At 37.3% G+C, this 21,818-nt stretch overlaps 1 protein-coding gene across 1 annotated transcript in view; it reads left to right on the forward strand.

Moving 5' to 3' along the window:
• The window catches only part of luzp2 (leucine zipper protein 2), a 227,077-nt gene that overhangs the window by 169,893 nt on the left and 35,366 nt on the right, over nt 1-21,818 (forward strand). Inside the window, exons 6-7 of the mRNA XM_057833100.1 lie at nt 3,062-3,124; nt 17,563-17,625. Coding sequence (XP_057689083.1) covers nt 3,062-3,124; nt 17,563-17,625 — 126 coding nt within the window. The remainder of the gene's footprint in view (nt 1-3,061; nt 3,125-17,562; nt 17,626-21,818) is intronic.

A 21,818-nucleotide genomic window follows, 5' to 3' on the forward strand; every position in this document is an offset into this window, starting at 1 on the left:
ATGCCGCTTCATCACTCAAACGACCTTTGTTTTTCTACTGAACATATCATTAATTATTCATGAATGAGGTGGCATTATAAAACTCACTCTGAAGACCTTGTCAACTTAAATCATGCACTTGTGTGATGGACAGGTTAAGTCCTTTTTTTTCAACACCAAATTCCAGTCTGGACATAAAATATAAACATTTTCATGTTATGACTGAACAACTTAATTAACAGTTTGAATGTAGATTGGATAATGACTGCCAATGTTGCTGTTTGCGCAGCTCTCCAGACTGTTGAAACGGCGATCTAAACATTAAAAAAAATACAAAAAAAACCAAAACAATTAAACAAAAGCCATGACTATACAGTTGAAACTTTCCTGCATCGCAATGGCTGACCAGTTATGAGTTTGTAACCAGTCTTTGACCCTCCTGTTTTTCGTTTGCATCTTCTTCCAGTGCCTGTGTGTGTTTTATTTGAGTACTCTGGTTTCCACTCATGTTCCAAAGACATGCGCAAAACTCTAATTGGAGACTCTTAATTAAGATGGCAATCAGTTCAGAGTGTACCCCGTGTTTTGTTCAAAATCAACTGGGATTGGCTCCCCTCCAGCCTCAGGGAGGATAAGTGCTATGGAAAATGGATGGATGGATTGATAAGTGAAATAGTGAAAATGACCGTCGCTATTTCGTCTCGCCACAAACTCTGAACAGTCATAACTTGGCAGACATACAACATATCTGCACCAAACTTCCCGTGCTTCAGTCTTACGCTGAAGGGTCCTGTAGGGGTCATTTGCATCAACTCTGTAGCGCTAACTAGTGGCAACAGAAAGTCACTCATTTTACTTATACATGTCCAGTTCTTTTCATGTTGGTCACTATAGTTTCGAACCCTTTTGTAAGACTACAATTTAAGGCCCATGTTCACACGTCTCTGTCTGTTGCCGTGACGACCCTTTGCCATTAAAAGGAAGCCGATTTTTTCATGGACCTAGGCAGTTTATAGACCCACAAAATTTGGCACACTTGGTCAAATTGGCTCAATTAGAAGATTCATTTTGGTTTTGAATATAGGCTTGGCTGCACAGCTCAGTAGTCCCTCCTTTTTTGGAGGACTGTCTTCTATAGAGGCTTTTTCACTTAGGTGTGTGAATGTATTTGTAATTCTAAAAAAAGAGGCGAGTTCCGAGAAAGTCAGGTTCTCAGGAGATGATGAGAGGGAGACGATCTGCCACCCTGAACTGCGTGCCATCCGAGTGGCGTGACGTCCGAGTTGTGTGACATCCGAGTTGAGCCAAAGTGTGAGGGCCCACTTAGTCCTGCTTGCAGGCCTAGTTCTTGGTTATTTCCCTGATGACTGAGAGGTGGATAGGAGCTACACTTGTAGTTCACTGTTGTATTGGCCCATGTGGAAAGAAAAACATATAAATATGAAAATATTCCTTTACTTCCAGGTCCACAGATTTACAGTGCTCCGGGACTAACACGTTTGGACATATGCAGCTCAGAGTATTGCATTTTGCATAATGCACTGTGACAGACAGGCTCTAGAGGATCTCATTTTCACTCAGAGTATGTCCAGGGGCTTAACTACATCACATTTTGTGACAGCTGCCAGTTGTACATGTCCTCATATGGTGCTCCCTCTGTATAGGAGTGAGAGGAGGTTCAACTCTCTGGAATTGATACTTGGCCAATTTTGCCTCGCTGGTCACAATACTGTTGCTATGCCAGCTCATTATTTCAGTGTCTTTAGGCATGCAGTAAATGTTTATCAAATACAAATGATAAATGTCTGGTACAGATACCACATCATTTTATGTGGCCCTCGCTAAAACACCAACAATGCAAATTACTGTAGCTTCATTTTTAGTTAGGATATTACAAGCATTTTTGTTGTAAAATCACCAAAACATAATTTACCAACTTTTTGTGTTGACCTCTGAATCCAAATGTATCAATTTGATAGATACACTGTATATATTATGATAAAAGCATACATACTTGCATGGGTTACCAGTCATAAGTGCCTATCAACATAAAGAGTAATGCTGACGGGGCCAGCAATAAAAATGAGCTTGATCCCCTGTAAAGAGCATAACAAAACTGAAAGGATGCAGGACAGCATCTAATGGGCTCTGTGAGATCCAAATATGAGAGACAACAAATGGAACAATGAATAAATGATACTACTTATTTTATTTCCAGCATTTATAAAATCTTTTTTAATACATAGAATATACGGTATATTTTTATAGGCTCCATAGGGGACACTTGACTACTACTGCTCGACTCAACCTCTGCCATTCGACTGCACTCACTCACAGGATCTCCCCGCCTGTGTGTTGTCACAATAACTCCGCCCCCCTGATGTAGTTAGTGCTTCGGTGGACGTTGTTTGGCCCAGGGAGGAGTTGGTGCCTGTGAAGCACCCGTATTCAGCTCCAGGAGCCAGTGCTTTGTGAAAACAGAAAGAACCGGTGCTAACCTTAGCACAAGCCCAGAATAAGCTACTTTTTACTTTTACTTTGACTAGATTTCTACACCAATAATTTATTTGATTAAAATCTCACCAATGTAAGAGTACTTTCATTTGATTTTACTGTATTTTTGGTACTTTTCCCAAACTTGTTTGTAATTACGAGAGAAAACTATTGAAACCATTGCAATTTCTTTTTCATGTATTGTCAGAAAAACATCCAAATTGTGTCATATTGTGAATCCAGCTTTCAGCTCTTGTCTGTCCAAAACATCTTACATATATGTAAGCCCTTTGTGTAACTTTGTGTTTTTTTTTTTTTTTTTTTTTTTTTTTTAAACCATTTCTCTAATATTTTGTAGCAGGACTCCATCTGCTTTTGTAACCTGCTTGTAGTGCTTACATCTAGAGAGCGGGCACTACAAGTGCTACTAAATCTATTCTGACGTTGAGAGGCAGCCAAGCACTCACTGTCAGAGTTCCAGCCCATTTTGAGAAAGTGAAGCCCACTGAGTCATAAAATAACAAAACATGTAAAGGAACATAAACCACTAGAGACCAATTTCATCATCTCCGTTCTCATTCTTTTTCAGAACAAGAGCTTGAAGAATAAACTCTTGTCAGGGAACAAGCTTTGTGATGCTCATGCTGAAGAGGTAAGTGCATAGGCAATCGGAGAACAAAGAAACAAAACATGCAAACCAAGGCAATGCTGAATGAACTATTATTACATTTGAAGAACGTTCAGTTCGGGTCTGGAGCACCAAATATGTTTCGTCAGGTAAATTACCTAAAGTGCAGTTATTGTATATTGATGGCAGTGCAGGTCAATCTTATGTTAATACATGATGTTGTGTTTCAGTTTTTTATTGTGACATTTTGCTTGTAACAGTGGTATATTTAAATTGTATTTAATTGTATTTATTTTTATTAGTTTGGTATGTATTGTATTCCCCAGACTTTTCTGTATATATGTGAAGTTAGTTTTCACATTAAGGTAATGGCATAATTTTATTCGGAATCCTTTTCTGGAAGTCGTTCATGCTCCTCCTCTCTAACGGAAAAAAACGCATGGTTAAAGCATGTTTTATCACATCACAATCTCAATGTCATTATGGAGAAGTAAAGTTGACAGCTTTCAGGTCTCTACAACTATTTTTAAGTAGTACATTATGAAGCAATTGCCTTGCTTCTATTAATTATGCACACAATGGTTTAATATCGTACACCTTGTAACATATAGTATTTCTTGTCATGTTAAACATGCGAAATATCTACTTGGGTCTTGGGTGTTTTAACTGACAATCCAGGAGATCTCTGTTGTAAACAAACAAGCCCAGATATGCTGGTGAAAAAACATATCAGCCTCTTTTCCACACTCCAAACCCTCACGCCGAGCGCAGCTGAATCACATCCAACAAACACGTAGCTCTTCCAAGTCTTAATCACATTTGTAAACTTGGGGGTCTGGCTGAGGCCCTGGAGAAAAAGCTGGAAAGACAACAAAGACCGAAAGGCCATAATTTAAGCTGTCAGTTTGTCAGTCAACCCAGAGCTAATGATTCCCTAGCAAGGGAAGATGATTTTACATGCTTGCTTCAACTGAGAAATGCTGTATTTTGCCAGAGGTTCAACAAATGTGAGTATATTAGGTGAATCGTAGACTTCATAACCTATTGACATGACACGGCAAACTGGGCAGATTCCTAGGGAGCCTATTTTCAAAAACTTAAAATTTCATATATTTTCAAAACCAAAGCTGCTATCGACCTAAAACCAAAACAGGCTTAGCCATTTTTGAGACTCTATGAGCAGCGGTGTCAAAAAATATAAAGTCGTTCCCCAACAAAATCCGATTAATTATTTTCTATACAACAAAATTTTAAATGGCTATAAAATTCTCAGATTTTACACTAGATGCACAAAAATCACCAAATGCAGAGATAATCACCTATATATTCAGTATCAATAGCAATATTTAACATATCATGTAAGTTTTTGCCCAAAATACCAACTTCTTTTTCTTTTATTTACAGCATGTTTTCAACAGCTAATAAATCACTCAAGTTTTACATCAGAAACTTAATACTTGAGGAAAGCATGCAAAATCAATTATGATATATAAATAGATTATTAATGAATTCTATATACAATCACAACTGTTCATAGAATAGAATATCTCTTTATTGTCATTATACAGTTGTACAATGAAATTGTGGAGCATTTCCCTTTGCAGTGCAAAGGGAAATAAGTTAAAATATCAAAAGTGACTTGTAAGTATGAAATCTAAATAAACAAATATAAAATGTGTATGAGACAGCCCTATTACTCTCTGAGTAAATGCATTCATCAAATCAATGAATGGATGTGCCAGAATTTTCTCCAGTTAAATGTGGAGAAGACAGAGGTGATCATTTTTGGGCCAAAAAAGGAAAGGTCAAAGATAAGCAGCCAACTTAGCACAATGTCACTTACAGCTACAAATCAAGTCAGAATCCTTGGCGTAATTATTGACTCAGACCTAAAATTTGATAGCCATCTGAAGTCTGTCACTAAATCCGCTTATTACCACCTAAAAAATATAACCAGAATTAAGGGGCTTCTGACTCAACAAGACATGGAAAAACTTATGCATGCATTCATTTTCAGCAGATTGGACTACTGCAACGGTATATTTACAGGTCTTGATAAAAAATCAGTCAGGAAGCTGCAGCTAGAACAGAATGCTGCAGCCAGAGTCCTCACAAATACAAGGAAGCTGGACCACATTACACCGGTTTTGAAATCGCTACACTGGCTTCCAGTGAGTCAAAGGATAGACTATAAAATACTACTGCTTGTCTACAAAACACTTAATGGCCTTGGACCAAAATACATGCTTGACTTGTTAGATTCCTATGAGACATCTAGACCCCTAAGGTCGTCTGGAACGGGTCTTCTGCATGTTCCAAGAACAAGAACCAAGCAGGGTGAGGCAGCATTTAGTTATTATGCTCCTCACCTCTGGAACAAGTTACCCGAACGTCTGAAGTATGCTCAAACTGTTAGCTCCTTTAAATCAGGGCTAAAAACGCTTTTGTTTAGCACTGCATATCCATAACTGTCTATATATTTCAATCTACCTGCCTTCTATTCCTCTTGTGCATATCTCTATTGCTGATTTCAATGATTATTAGTAGTAGTAGTTTTTGCTTTATTTTTATTTTTATTTTTGTTTTATTTTTATTTATTTATTTTTAATCTGTGATTAAATGCAATCTTTTGTCTTGGTTTTTACGTTGTGTTGATTTAAATGTGATTTTTATGGTCTTCATGTGATGTAAAGCACTTTGAATTGCCTTGTGTTGAATTGTGCTATATAAATAAATTTGCCTTGCCTTGCCTTGCCTATGTTCAAGCACTGCAAATAATCGAAGTGAAGAAGCAGCAGTTTGAGAGTTGAGGCTTTGAATATTGCAGTTGAGTAAGTATTGCATATAAATGAATATTGGACTACGCCTTGGAGCATTTCCCTTTGCAGTGCATGATAAGTAAAAATTTCAAAAGTGACTTGCAAGTATAAAATCTAAATAAATATAAAATGCGTATGAGAAAGCCCTGTTTAGGCAGTGCAAATAATCGGAGTGAATTAGTAACAGTTTGACAGTTAAGGCTTTGAATATTGCAGGTGAGTAAGTATTGCACATATAATATTGCATATAAATTAATATTGGACTACAGTTTATCACAAAAGTGAGTATTCTTCCTGGGGTGAAAGCCATGCACACCAATTTGATGCGGAGTACGGCGTATGGTCTGAGCACTAACAGGCAGACCCCCCCACATTTAGGGATGACCGTAGTTCCCATGTGGTGTACTCACTTTTGTTGCCAGGGGTTTAGATATGAATGGCTATATTTTAAGTTATTTTGAGGGGGAAATAAATTAACTCTATTAAATAAGCTGCACACAGACTACTTTTCATTGTGTCAAAGTGTCATTTTGTCAGTGTTGTCCCATGAAAAGATATACTTAAATATCTGCAGAAATGCGAGGGGTGTACTCACTTTTGTGATACACTGTATGCCTTGGAGCATTTCCCTTTGCAGTTCATGATGAGTTAATATCTCAAAAGTGACTTGCAAGCATAAAATCTAAATAAACAAATATAAAATGCGTATGAGATAGCCCTTCTTTATGGGTATGGACGTAAAACAGTCTCGATTCTTGGTTAAAAGCAAAAGAAACTGTGCAGGTAGTATTTTATTTTACGTAAATATGGCAAATGTACGGCTCGTCTTTAAGTTCACTGTGCCGCCGCCTCACCACAAGTCCACAGGAAAGAGCTTTTTATGTTAAAATTTGTGAATTAAATAAATGCTTAAATCCCTGAATTCTTTATAGATACTGTATGGACGTACAGTATGTCTGTATGGTCTCGATTCTTGGTTAAAAGCAAAAAAAAAAAAAAAAAAATGGCAGTTTCAATTTATTTTACTTAAATCTGTTGAAGAATGCTGCTAGTCTGTTTGCTCTTTGTTATGATTAGGAGGCTGCCACAATGGCTTTTTCCGTCCAAATTTCTTGCGAATAAATGCTTAAATCACTGAATTCTTTATAGATGTGGATGTAAAACTGTCTTGATTCGTTGTCAAAAGAGCAAAAAACAGGCAGCTATGACTCTATTTTACATATATACAGTATATGTCAAACAATGACGCCAATGCTGTAGCGGTTCCCATTCTCCCATTGATTTTTTTTCACGTTTCAAAAAGCATGCATGGTACAAAAAATATAATATTTACGTTGAATCCACGAACAAATCACTCCTGAGACAATCCTTCCTGTTTGTTTATGGTACAGCTTCCGTAGTTCTTCAAAAAACCAAGCTTAAATCCGACATGAGTGTGTGCCGTCTTCGGCTATCACTAAATGAAGCTCGGCCCCCTATGATAAGGAGTGACACAAAGAATGACGAATTGTCAGGTCAACAGGTAATGAAGTCTATGGGTGAATATTAGGGTCGCACAATGGACTATTGCTTAGCGCATCCAACTCACCGTCATCCAGCCTTTGTGTATTTTTTATTTTCTCGCCATACCTTGGAGGTAGATTTGCTCACTTTACTCCAGTTTTCTCCCAAATACCAAAAATGTCTGCCTGGTATGTACTCCAAAACATACACAACCCTACTGTAGATAAGTGGATGGATAAATTGATGTGAATAGTAGGTCAAAGGAGGTATAGGTATATTCACACTCAGAGTTCCCACGGGTCCTTAAAAAGTCTTAAAATGTCTCAAACTTAAAATCTGGACAATCAAGGTCTTAAATTGTCTTAAATTGAATGGACAAGTGCAGTAGGTGTTGAATTTCCAGTTTATTGTGAGTTATGCCAGGGAAATCACTGTTGTCCACCTTAAATTTCTAATGGTGTGCATTTGTTTTATTTTAATGGCCGTGCAATAAATACGAGAGGCATTAAAATATGCTACACGAACGTTGCTGCAACCTCAGTTTAAGTCAGTGACTAGAGTTGTCACCATGACACCATTTCCTGGTTAATTGCGGTTGTAGAGGTGAGCATGAAAATGCAGAGATGGGGTAGTGTAAATTTAATCACAAATGGATGGAAAATGGTTTATTTTAAGAGGTGGTTAGCCCCTGGTGAATATAACAACAGTGCCTGGTGCAAAGTCTGCAAGATGACTTTTTTGTTAGGAACAATGGGGGGGGCAAAGCCATCAAGTAGCACCTGAGAGGAGCAAAACGCCATCGGTCTGAGGCAGCTCTGTGTTTACAGTGATATAAAATTTGTTCTATTCTTCATCAGAAATTGTTGAATCATGTTTTGGTCTTAAATTATATTTTTAAGATCCTAAAAATATCTTTAAAGGCAATAAATTTGACTTTTAAAATGGTGCAACAACCCTGACACTGTGAGCTGTGAAGATTCTCAGATTACTCCTACCCCACTCCTTTGCAGGTCTACAAAAAAAAAAAAAAAAATCTGACTCTGACGCACTGTGGCAATATTCAAATAACAGTGATATTGGTTTCTTTGGAACATAGCCTTTTTATTTACTTTTATGTCATAGCATTGGGGTTATATTTAATTAAAAGTGTTCATTCCCTTTGCAATTCAAAGATAACATGATTCTTAAATATTGTTGGACTTTTTTCATGTCTACTATCTCAAGGCTTACCATCTATTATTGAGCTATGGTTTTGACCAGTGGTTCTTTATCAGTTCAAAGCCTCTGCAGAACTTCTTTCAAGGCAAGCAAACAGAGTTCTTGAAAAGAAGCAGATTAAGATCCTGCATTTTAAATCCATACATCATCACTGACATTTGGCCTGAAGTGGAGTTTATCTGTACCACCAATGAAACGTGCAATCATAGTCTAACAGGAGTACAGTGGGGCAGCAAAACTATGTGACATGCATTTGGGTATTTTTGGTATTTTTGATTTAGTTTATAGACCCAAAAGGTTCAACCTGTCTACTTTAAGACAGGCTTTAAGACATTGCTTATGCTACAATCTTATAATCTGCATTTTAAGGAAAAAAAACATTTCCCCTTAGAGCTTTGGCTAAGCTAAAATGACAAAACAAAAAAAGACAAAGCTTTTGATAAAATCTTAAACCGTGGCTTTGAAGTCATGGCCAAGAGCTAAAATGAGGCTTTTTTTTGTTTTGTTTTGTTTTTTTATAAGGCCTTGGATAAACTTTTCAAGCACCAAGTTCTTTGTTAAATGTTGTGAACCTACAGTATATTTGGAGGGTCGAAGTGAGTAAGATGCTTTAACTGCATTCTAATAGGTTGCAGTTTAGTATTATTGTCTTTTTAAAAGCAAATGTTATCCAATTATAATTATGATTTCTTAGCCAGTATCTCTAGCTGAGCACATGAGATATAAAACATCTGCCTCTGCAAGTTATGACTTTGGAGTTACAGTGAAAACGCAGTTCTGCAGTGCATCTCAGTCCCTTACATTTCAAAACACTTTTAAAAGACGGGAAAAAATTACGTGGTAAATAGAAATAATCTATTACTGTGACAAATTCAAACAGCTAATGTTTATGTATTGTCTCCTCTAACAAAGAAAGTTCAGAGTAAAGAGTTCTTTTGGCAAATGGCCGCCCCAATAATCTTTATGCTCTTCTGCTTGAGCTTATTTTTCATTTGGAAGAACTAAGACTCGTTGATTCCAAGTGAATAATGTTAGCACAGTGAAGCAGTTGTTAACATGGAACAAGCAAATCGGCTTAGATACTCATAATAAAGTAGAATGCATTCTCAAATGGCAAGGAATTAGAGCAGCTAAGCATCAGTAAAGTGCCATTACACTTTCCATTTGTTTGCAGAAAGCAAGACTTTTATACTACCTGTATGCCAAACAATAATCAAAGGTTTCAGTTAAACACTGAACGAAGCTCACTTAGTTAACTCTGAATTAACAGATGTTGTGTCATTTCAAAAAATACCATCTAACCTTTTGGAAACATTTGGTGAAACCCTCCAGGGAAACATCTGACATTGAAGAAGTCAATGAAAGTGTGAGTCATGCAGGCCTTTGAGGCGGAGGGAGGGCTAACAGGCATTAGATCTGCCATTTAATCAGTTTTTTCTTATCTGCACGAGTATGGATCTATTACCTGCTTGTTTCATTTTTTTTGTGTGTGTGAAATAGACTTCGTTGTTGCTGTATGGTCCATCTTATTATTGATGGTGGTACACACAAATGTGTCATCTACATCACCGCCACAAAAGGCAAATAAAACACTCCTTAGTTTTATCATAAGGGGTGCATGTAAGGCATTGAAAAATCTATTTTGGTTCCATTGCCTGTGAACTGGATTTCATAAATGGAAAATCTCTTAAAGCATCGTAAGTCAATAGATCCTGCTGGGGAAAGAAGCTTAATACGCTCAGCAGCTGTGCCCGTGGCATGAAATGCTAAAATTAGATTGTCCTTGAGGACCAAACTGATATGTAATCAGAATTTGATGATGATTCTTATTGTACAAATGACTAATTACTGAGATCCAAACTCCATTGTGGACTGAATAAATGACAGAATGAAAAGTGTTCTGGCACTGTAAAGAGTTTTGTGCGTTTTTCACAGGGTAAAGTAATTTATTTGAGATGGATAATTATGTTTTTCACAATATTATTTTTTAAAACTACTGTATGCAGTATGCAGTTGAAGTACGTGAAGTGGTACATTCATATATGATTTGATTAATGGCCAAATCCCCTACACCTAAACCTGGATAAAATTGAATCTGTGATAGAAAATGTGCCAAATAACTCATTTGTGTGATGTGCTGCTCTGTCTCCAGCACTTTTGTGAACATTTAGAACTTTTTCACTGTCTTAACTAATACAGTAGATGCACAACTGAGAGCAAAGGGCTTGCAGAGTTGCTGACTTAATGGTAAAGCGGCCAAATAGCAGTTAAGTACTGTATAATAATGAATTTCTATTGTAACACTTTTTGTTTGTTTGTGTGTTTGTTTTTAATTTAGGATGGTTGGATAAGGAGAGGAACACAACTATTGCTTAAGCATTCACATCCAAATCTAGAACTGGGTTTCATCTGAAACAACCTTGTGATAGTGTAGAAAGAGCACGAAATAAGTCCACTTCATTTCAATTAGGCAACTATCTTATTTAGGCAGAGTGGTAAAAGAATGACCCTCCTTGAGCTCCACCTTAATGTAGATGAATGGATTTATATAGTAAGTCTCAAAGAAACTAGGAGCTGAGTTGTCTCGGGCTTGATTTAGGCGTATCTGTGACATGTAAGCAGTGATGTGGACTTACATCAAGCTCAGAGTCAAGGCACTGCTCCTCCGTATTGAGAGGAGGAAGATGAGATAGCTCGACACCTGGTTTGGATGCACTGGACACGCTGGAGAAAATACAAACCCTTGCAAAAAGTATGGAATCACCAGTCTCGGACAAGCACACACTCAGACATTTTATCATGTAGAACAAACTCAGATAAAAAGCTTGAAAAAAATAATGAATTAGTTAAAAAGTGCAGCTCTTTAGCATTCAGATACACTAAAAGAAATGAAAAAAATCCACATTGTGGTGGTCAGTAAATGTTACTTTTATAGAGCAAATGCAGGGAAATATATATGGAATCACTCCATTCTGAGGAAAAAATATGGACAAAGAAATAACAATCAAAACACATCTCTCGTATTTAGTAGCACCACCTCTGGCTTTTATAACAGCTTACAGTCTCTGAGGCATAGACTTGATGAGTATTCTGTCCAACAAAAAAGCAGTGGAACTCCCTGATCGGGGTAGTCGGATGCGCGTGAGGCGATGAAGCTCGGGAAGGAGGCAGGCATGAAATCCGACAAGGGGTGGTGCAAAAAACAGGACCTGGGACAAAAGCAAAAAATGTCGTGAGCCGGTGATCAGAGAAAAAAGTAAAGAATACGAGATACAACCGACTTAGCAAACAGACACGTTGATCGGGCGACGAGGTGGTGGCGTCCACTGCTTTCAAACAGGGCTGATTATCATCGCCATCACCTGTGGCCGCTCCACCCGTATATCGTGCAATCTGTAATCAAAATAAAAACACGCACACTTGCCAGAGGTTGGCCAGGGCTCAGGAGGGAGGAGCAGAAGCCCTAACAGGCAGTCATCTTTGTAAATCTCACTGGAACAGCAACAAACCAAAGTTCCAGCATCATCACCTTGTCAATAGTCAAGAATCTGCATTGGACAAGGTGTCAAGAGTCAAGAATTTGGATTGGACTAATTTTGAACTGATTCATTATTTTTTCAAGCTTTTTATCTGAGTTTGTTCTACATGATAAAATGTCTGAGTGAGTGCTCGTCCTGAGACTGGTGAGTCCATACTTTTTGCTAGGGGTTGTATATCTCCTAGATGGCATGGGAACCCCTTAGAATCCAAAGTCACTGGAAAGAGGAAAGTCTAAACTTCAACTTAAACACTGTAAATCGTTTAAACACTTGAATTCCCTTATATAGCTTCGTTAATAATAGAATGTCATTGCACATCATACAACAATATAGCAGAAGAACCAAGTAGCAGTGGTGGTATTTGAACCCTCATGAAAAACTGGAACCCTAACCCTAACCAGTACCTTGGACCACTCAGCCACACTAACTAATGGTAGACAAAAAATAAATAAGTAAAAATTAAAAAAAAAAAAATAATAATAATAAATCAAAATGGAAACAACTGACATTCGTAGCTTTTGTTCAAAAGTGGATTTTCATGGGCTTGTTCTTGTTAGGGTCACAGATGATCTGAACTCTATCAATTGTTTAGCGAGAGGTGGGGTATACACTCCTGCACTGGTCACTAGCTCATCACAACACATTCATAGACAATCACACATCCATACCAATTGCCAATTTATAGTCTTCATCACACCGAAGGGAAAGTCATTACAAAAAGAAAGACGAGATGTTACATTCGAACATTTCCAGAATAAGGGACACAGGAAATGTGAAATAAGGTTCACTGGTCAGATGAACATTTTTGGCCCAAATGCAAAATGCTTTATATGGTGGAAAACTAACACTTCACATCACTCTGAACATGCCATCCCCACTATCAAATATGGCGGTGGCAGCAATATGCTTTGGGGGTGCTTCTCTTCAGCAGGGACAGGGAAGGTCTTCAGAGTTGATGGGAAGGATGGAGGCAAATAAGGGGTATCTTGGAAGAAAACCTGTTCAAGTTGGCAAAAGATGAGACTAGGGCAGCGATTGACCTTTGTGCAGTACAACAACCCAGGGCATAAAGCCAGTGCTACAATGGAATGGTGTGAAGCATAACCTATTCTTTTGTTAGAATGGTAATAGTTAGAGTCAAGACTTAATCCATTCAAGACTGCGGCGAGATATGAAAATTGCTGTTCACAAACTCTCCATCTAATCTGATTTTGCAAAGAATGGGCAAAAATTTAACTCTCCAGATGTTCAAAATTAGTAGCGACATACCCCGAAAAGACAGTAATTGTGGCGAAAGGTGGTTCCACATGGTATTGACTCAAGGGAGCTGAATACTTTTGCATACTACACTTTTCAGTGTTTTTATTTGTAAAAATAACAGAAAAGCGAGTATAATTTTCTTTTTACTCCACAATTGTATCCAAGGGTTTGTTAGGTTTGCATAGGGACGGTAGGGACATAACACTAACAACTTTTCAGGATGCTCAAATTGTCCCCCCCAACTATTAAGGCAACCTTATTTGCATTACAGTGCCTTGCAAAAGTATTCGGCCCCCTTGAATCTTGCAACCTTTCGCCACATTTCAGGCTTCAAACATAAAGATATGAAATTTAATTTTTTTGTCAAGAATCAACAACAAGTGGGACACAATCGTGAAGTGGAACAACATTTATTGGATAATTTAAACTTTTTTAACAAATAAAAAACTGAAAAGTGGGGCGTGCAATATTATTCGGCCCCTTTACTTTCAGTGCAGCAAACTCACTCCAGAAGTTCAGTGAGGATCTCTGAATGATCCAATGTTGTCCTAAATGACCGATGATGATAAATAGAATCCACCTGTGTGTAATCAAGTCTCCGTATAAATGCACCTGCTCTGTGATAGTCTCAGGGTTCTGTTTAAAGTGCAGAGAGCATTATGAAAACCAAGGAACACACCAGGCAGGTCCGAGATACTGTTGTGGAGAAGTTTAAAGCTGGATTTGGATACAAAAAGATTTCCCAAGCTTTAAACATCTCAAGGAGCACTGTGCAAGCCATCATATTGAAATGGAAGGAGCATCAGTCCACTGCAAATCTACCAAGACCCGGCCGTCCTTCCAAACTTTCTTCTCAAACAAGGAAAAAACTGATCAGAGATGCAGCCAAGAGGCCCATGATCACTCTGGATGAACTGCAGAGATCTACAGCTGAGGTGGGAGAGTCTGTCCATAGGACAACAATCAGTCATACACTTGATTGTATCCCACTTTATATTGGTGTTTCACAAGAAATTCCAACAAAGTATTTGTCTTTTTGTAACATAACATAATGTGGAAAGGTTCAGGGGGTATGAATAGTGTTGCAAGCCACTGTACAATACTGCTATTAAAATACATCTAGGTTGACATGATTCTGTAATTCTCTTCAGCTGAAGAAGTGGCTGGCATGATTCATTCATTCATTCATTCATTTTCCATGCCGCTTTTCCTCACGAGGGTCGCGGAGGTGCTGGAGCCTATCCCAGCTAACTACAGGCAGTAGGCAGGGGACACCCAGTTAAATAAAAGGCCTGTGCTTTGATAATGCTGAAAGTACAGCATGTTAAAATGTGCAAACACTTGCTTTTCTTTGTTAAATTTCCTTTGCAGTGGGGCAGCGTCTTTAATTTATTCTTGTCGTGTCACAGAAAAGCTCCAGATAAAATCAATGTGTTATTAATTAACTTATTTCCTTGACCCGGGCCACAGCACAACAAATTAATAGTTGTGAGTTTGAAAGTCCATTCTCATTAGTTGTGCTCTTTAAAATATGTCCTGTTTTTAGCAGTCACACGTACAGGCACAGAGGATGTGCTGTGGGTGGACGTAGAAGGCATATCACCTAAGCAATAATATAACAGATTGTCAACTCTCTCAACTAAGCGACCGTGTCAAAGACAGCACTCTGAGGTAGACAGGGGACTTTTAGAGATATGAATGGAAGGGATGAATAGAGACATAGGCAACATGATAAGGAGCAAGTTGAGGTTTACATTAGAAAAAAAAGATAAAATATCAAGCAAGAGAAGTAAAAATAAACAAATACATAATGTCCATTGAATCTATTAAAACATGACTCTGGTTTTGCTTGCTTTTGCTTGTCTGTTTACTTTACTTTCACATTTATACTTTGGAGTTTTCTATCTCACATATGTACTGAACAAAAAAAAAAAAACATCAACAGCATACCTCTAATATTAGAATAGATCCGATTAGTTCTGTGGGGAAGCCAACAAGTATTTAGCCTACCGTAATTTCCCGAATATAAGGCACACCTGTGTATAATGCGCACCCCAAATTTACTTGTAAAATCTAGGGAAAATTATTGTACCCGTTTATAACGCACACCCTAATTTTAGCACCAATAAATAGAAGAATAAGGGAAACAGCTCGTGTACAGATACAGAAATGTCATTTTACTGACAGGTGAAACACAGCACAAGCATAGCATATTGGTAGTTCAAAACATTACCATAAACTGACAATATTTACGGTAATAATATGATTTGACAACTTCTCCAACTTACCAGAATCTAGGAGAAAATAAAACAGATGTGACTTTTCTTTTAAATGCTGCTGTATAACTTGCTCGTTTCATCATGATGAATAAATGTTTCTTCCATGGATTGAAACGGTAATATGAAAGTGAGACGTAAGTCGGAAATCCGAGAGAGCTCATCTCTGTCGACATGAGAGTAACAATAGGAACTATTGTTATTTGGGTTTGAGTTTCCCGAGGGACAGATATAGTTGACGGACACACATAGGAAGTCTGTGTTGTTACGTTTGTTATGGTCAGAGTTGCGGAGCTGCAATAAACATTGACTCAAATGAGTTCAAGAAACTAAATTCTGTGCTTTATGAAGAGTGAAAAAAGCAGGATTTAACACAGACAAAATCATTCGGCCGATCAGAGTGAAGTATTACCGAATATATATATATATATATATATATATATATATATATATATTCGCAGGGGTTTTGAATTAATTCATTGATTCAGATGATTAGATTAGTAGCTTCTTTAGAGTACCTTTTCATGATATGCTAATTTTTTGAGATAGGGATTTTTAGTTTTTCTCGACTTTTTTGCCAAAATCATCAATTTTAAAACAATAAAAGGCTTGAACTACTTCAGTTGTGTGTAATGAATCTAAAATATATGAAAGTGTAATGTTTATCAGTACATTGGGGAAAATAATGAACTTTATCATTCATTCATTCATTCATTTTCCATGCCGCTTCTTATGCAAATTTTTTGAGAATAGTATATAAATACAGTGTATATATATTTTTTTAGCTCGCCTTTCACTGTCGATGGGATGTTGTGCTTGTCGACGCATTTACATCATCGACTACGTCGACAATGTCGACTAGCCCTGACGGCTTTACAATAAACATTTTCAAATAGGTGTGTATGAGCAAGCTGGATTAGACTACAGCACAGCCAAAAGTGACCTACGTGATAATGTTAGTAATAGTACTTGGGTAGAGGCACAAAATCACAGAATTTTTAGAATTAAGACATGCTGCAACAATTGTGAAAGAGCCAGACAGTTTTTGCCAGATAGAAACAGAGACAACTCACAGTTGTGCACAAAGAGTCACCTTTGGGTTTCTCTTCCCTTTTTCTCCGATGCAGTTTTTTTTTTTTTTTTTTTTTTTTCTTTCCTCATTGCAGCTTGTCGGTGGGTAATTCACTCAAATAGCCGGGGAGGGTCCTTTTTTTTTTTTTTTTTTTTTTTTTAAATTTGGGGTGTGATGGTCCACTTTGTAGGCTTAATAAACAAGAAGGACTCAAAGCAAAATAGTCTTGGATTGTCTCATACCCAATAGGATCCTTCGAAAACATTTTGTCTTAAACAAGAACCTTTGGTCTCTGCTCAGTCGAATGTTGCTTCTTATGTCACGGACAGCTTTGAAGATGGCCTTGTCATGCTAGATGAGCAGTAGAGAAAAATTGGCCACAGCAGCACAGCCAGTCTGTTGTGTTGGAAGTGGCAGCAAATAATAGGTCAACATTTGGATGTGTTGCTTACTGATTACAGGCAGCAGCTGGTTATCACCAAAGAACCTTCATACCTGAGGTGGTGGCAGCACTTTGGTGCGGGTGATAATTTGGCAAGTGGCTTGAAGACAGCGCATGGCTGCATCACTGTCTAGGTTGTCTTTGCAGTTCAGTGAAGGAGAGATTTGATATTTTCCTTCTCACAGTGAGGCTGTTCTTTTAGCTTGAGCTTTTACCCTGGGAACACTCACAAAGGAGTCTTCTGCTGCACCTGCCAGAATCCTGCTACATGATCTAAAACCAATTTCACAATTTGAATAAGCTAACACTTATTTTCTTATCTTTCCCTTGCAGTCCAAAAAAATCCAGGCTCAACTGAAAGAACTACGGTATGGAAAAAAGGATTTAATTTTTAAGGTAAGCTCTTACTGATGGCTGGTTAGCTTTAAAGCAGCTCCAAACACAAGAAGTATTTGAGACCACCATGGAAAGATCGTTCCACTGCGGATGATACCCAAATTAATTTTGTCACCAATTACAAAATCCCTTTCAGCAAGGAAATCAATTCCACGGTCAATTGACCAGACCCCACACTAGGGGGAAAAAATGAAACATTGGCTCATTAAAAAAATTAATAAAAATGGCCAATAAAACTAATATTTTAGTGTTGTAATGATCAAAATAAATAAATGAATTTATTTGAACATAAAATATCTTAATGTAACCATTTTTATAATGAAGCAAATCAGTTATTTCAAGTTTTTCTTAATACAAACAATAGAATTGTAAATAAATGAATTACCGGATGCAAAATATTTATTATAATATTTTAACTTTATTTAACTTCTGGGTATGAGCAAACTTTCTTTTTTAAAGTTGACCCCAATAAAAAATAAATAAATAAAAAAAGACATTAAGTTGTCATTCATTAAAATTGGTTTTGAACTGAATTTGTTTTATACACATATATCTCTTATTCTTTAGCCTGTCATTTTCACCATCGGGAAAAAAAAAAAAAAAAAATCACCTCATCCCACATCTATTTTGTTTAATTTGGGCAAATCATTCTTTTTCAATTACAATGAGAAAAAAAATACATCCAATGAAAAAACAGGATTATTAGACTTTTTTCAGTGCCAGTTTGCATTTAGTTGTCCCTTGTTTTCACTGTAAAATCTATAATTCATAACATGTATAGCACAGAATCACAGTAGAATCTGTATGACACTTGATTACAAGGGGCTGAAAACAAAAAGTACGACATGCTGACCATGACAAAAAATTAATGACTGCAATAATGTTAACACGCAAAGAACAAAATTGGCACTCATTTTTTTTGTTTTTGTTTTGCTTACCATTTCATATTTATTCCACCCAAAACAACACGCACTTTGTTTTCAGAAATTCTGGTTGTGACATTCATTCATCTTCGGGACTGCTTATCCTCACAAGGGTCACGGGGTAATGGGATGTGGGAGGAAACCGGAATACCCAGAGAAAACCAACACAGGCACGGGGAGGATGTAGCCAGCATTGAACTAACAATCTTACGTATGTAAGGGAGATGCGCTAACCACTTTTCCACTGTGCCCCCCTGGTTGTGATATCACAACCAGAATTGATGATAACTAGTACATGTTGACACTTGACAGAACGGTAACAAGAGAAGAGAAGAGAAAGTCTATGGATAGCATGCTAGCCGACTGCAAAAATCTGGATATGACATGATTTTTTTGTTTGGATATTTTTTCAGTGGTTGGGCCAAGGCAGCTGGGACAGAAAGACTAATTAATTAATAATAATTAATTTCATTATTAAGCCTTTTCTGTCACTTTTTGGGGATAAATGTGTGTCCAAAATATGGTCTGCTATCATTTTAAAGCCACTTGCTGTAGTATTTCATACTACCTTCAATTTCTGCAGGTTTTTTTGTCATTAACAATGCCTAAATATGCCTATTCGGAAGCTAATAGAGATGTGCTCGTTTAGATTCCTTTTTTTTGCGGGGGTTAAGTCTGAACTGGGCTGACTGACAGGAAACATTTCATTATTATTGTTGAATACAACTGCTATTCTGGAGAAAATAAAACAAGTCACCTTCAAGAGGAGTAGGCTGCACATCTAAAAATGCTGTCAGGTTATTTCAATTTGTGAGCACATTTGTTTCCCTGAAGTTTAAAATCCTTCTTTTACTTTGGCTCCTAATAAACAAATGAAGTGAAAGACAGGTGACAACAAAGTGTTGACGCCACCGCTTTTACCCCATTCAGCTGGGAAAAGCTCCATCTGATCCCTTGTCCTGAATGGCTGTCTGGCACAGGAACTGAAGGTTTACGTATTTTGTGATTGAAGGTTTTATCTTTTTTAGTTTTGAATAATGCCTGTATTGATTGTGTTGGGTCATGTCACCCTGTGTAAATTGTTGTTTTAAAAGTGTTAGACTTTGTCACATCTGAAACCGACTTGGTGTTCAATGTCACCCTTATTTTTAAGAAAACTTAAACAGAGTAGTCTTTAGTCATAAATGTGAATCTCTTCAATCTAAAAAAAAACATCAACTACTATTTTATTTGCTTAATTATTATTAGAGAGGAAAGCCAGCCCCCTAGCTTTCTTTTATAGCTTTTCTCTATTCCCTATATGAAATGATTGAAAGCCTAGCAGGGGAGAACAGAGCAGATGAGACGAGAATGCAGGGAACAGTCACTCAAGATCGGAAATGTCATCAGCCTCATGGGGGATGTCTGTCAAGGCACCTTGCCTGCGAGAAAATTGAATTGGTTATAACAGCTGTTGTAGCGTAGCAAAATTCATTTTATGTGGTGACAGTAAACAAAAATTACAACCGCTTCACAATATTGGCACAAAAAAATACAAATACTGATCAGAATAATACTTAGCAAAATGGGAACTCTATTTAAAAAGAGAATTAATCATAAGAGCTATGTAGTACTGTTTGGTAGAATATGAATATATAATTGTATAATGTTTCATGTGTGTGTTCATGTTTTATGATATGTGATTTAATGTTTTAAACCAAATACAATATAACTATATAATCATAAACAAGTGCTCCATGAGATGTACAAAACATACAACTAACTGAAGGAAAACAGGTCTGTATGTAGTCAACATTTGCAATAGCTCACCCCAAATGCAAATACTGCAGAAAGACATTTTTGCTTTGCATTTGTCACCGAGTAATCTGAGCATTTCACTTGTGCTCACCCCTGGTCTCTGAAGGGCATTAGTGTCTCAAACTGTCTGAACTGTCTAAACGAACATTAGTATTAGCAAAAAGGTGTCAGATTATTAGCCAACCCATTCTAGCAGCTGTACCACAGTTGCTGCAGTGCACTGTAAACATCATACAGGTTTCCAATCACTGCACACAGGGCATGTTTGTTCAGCCCTTGGAAGAATGGTCCTCCCTCATGTTGCATGGAAGAAGAGCCTACCCTTTGCAAGTCCCCATTCAGCTTTACCCCAGAGCTGTTTTCCCACTAGCTTTTAGAAGTGAAAGAGTGGTGGCTTGATGTAATCGCATGCCTCATCTTGTGAAATGGCTTGTACCCTGCTGACCCCACACCTCCATAATGGACTGACACATAAATATGGAGCTTTGAGTCAGTAACCCTGAAAGTCAGCATTTCTGGGTCAGCCACCACGTGCCTGCATTCCTCAAAGGACTATCTGCTGATGATGCACGGAGCAATGGATGTAATGGCGCTCTATAATGCAACACAGTCACAACATGCATGCATGCCAGCACACATCTTCTCTTAACCTTCGGAAGTAATGCAGAGAGCAGACTTCAGATTTCTATGCTTGTTAGCCAACCTGGACTCATTATTTAGCACATTGTGTTGGCTGATTCATCTGACATGCTGAGCAACATTTTGTTTCTGTATTATCTGCTGTGATCAGATGTAAACACATTCTGTGTATTTGTCCTTTTGTAGCATCACATGAAAATGTCCTCTGCCAGTATTGTGACAGCAAAAATATTACATGTCATAGGTTCCCATATTGAATGTTTTTTTTTGTGTGTGCATGTGTGTGAGAGGGGGTGTAGTCGCCATCGGTAATGCTCAAACAACATTAGCATTAATGAATATTTCTCTGTTTTTGCTGTGAGAATATTTATGCAATATTCTAACCAGATGTGAACCCTCAGTCAAAAAAGACTAAATATTTCAGAGATGTCCTATGGCTCTAGGGGTCGTCAACCCAAAATATTGAAAGAGCCATATTGGACCAAAGAAAAACAAAAAACAAATATGTCAGGAGCCGCAAAAAATTAAAAGCCTTAATACAGGCAACACATGCTGTATCTAACTACTGTATATTAGCTATATTAGCCTACTATTAAAATGACTAAGTTGACTACAAATACATAATAAGGCTTAATGATTAAATTTAGTTTATTTTATTAAGTTATTAATTAACTTATTAAGTTTATTTTCGCTGAATTGCATCCTATAGAGGATGACGCATCACGCGATTACTCTGTTGTACTATGCCGCCTCAAGTTTTAACTTCATTACATTATTAATGAAGAATGTTTCTGTCATGTTTGTCCTCCCACAGAATCTATATTAAAACAAAAT

Source organism: Corythoichthys intestinalis, chromosome 1 (assembly GCF_030265065.1).
Source record: "Corythoichthys intestinalis isolate RoL2023-P3 chromosome 1, ASM3026506v1, whole genome shotgun sequence".
Lineage (NCBI taxonomy): Eukaryota > Metazoa > Chordata > Actinopteri > Syngnathiformes > Syngnathidae > Corythoichthys > Corythoichthys intestinalis.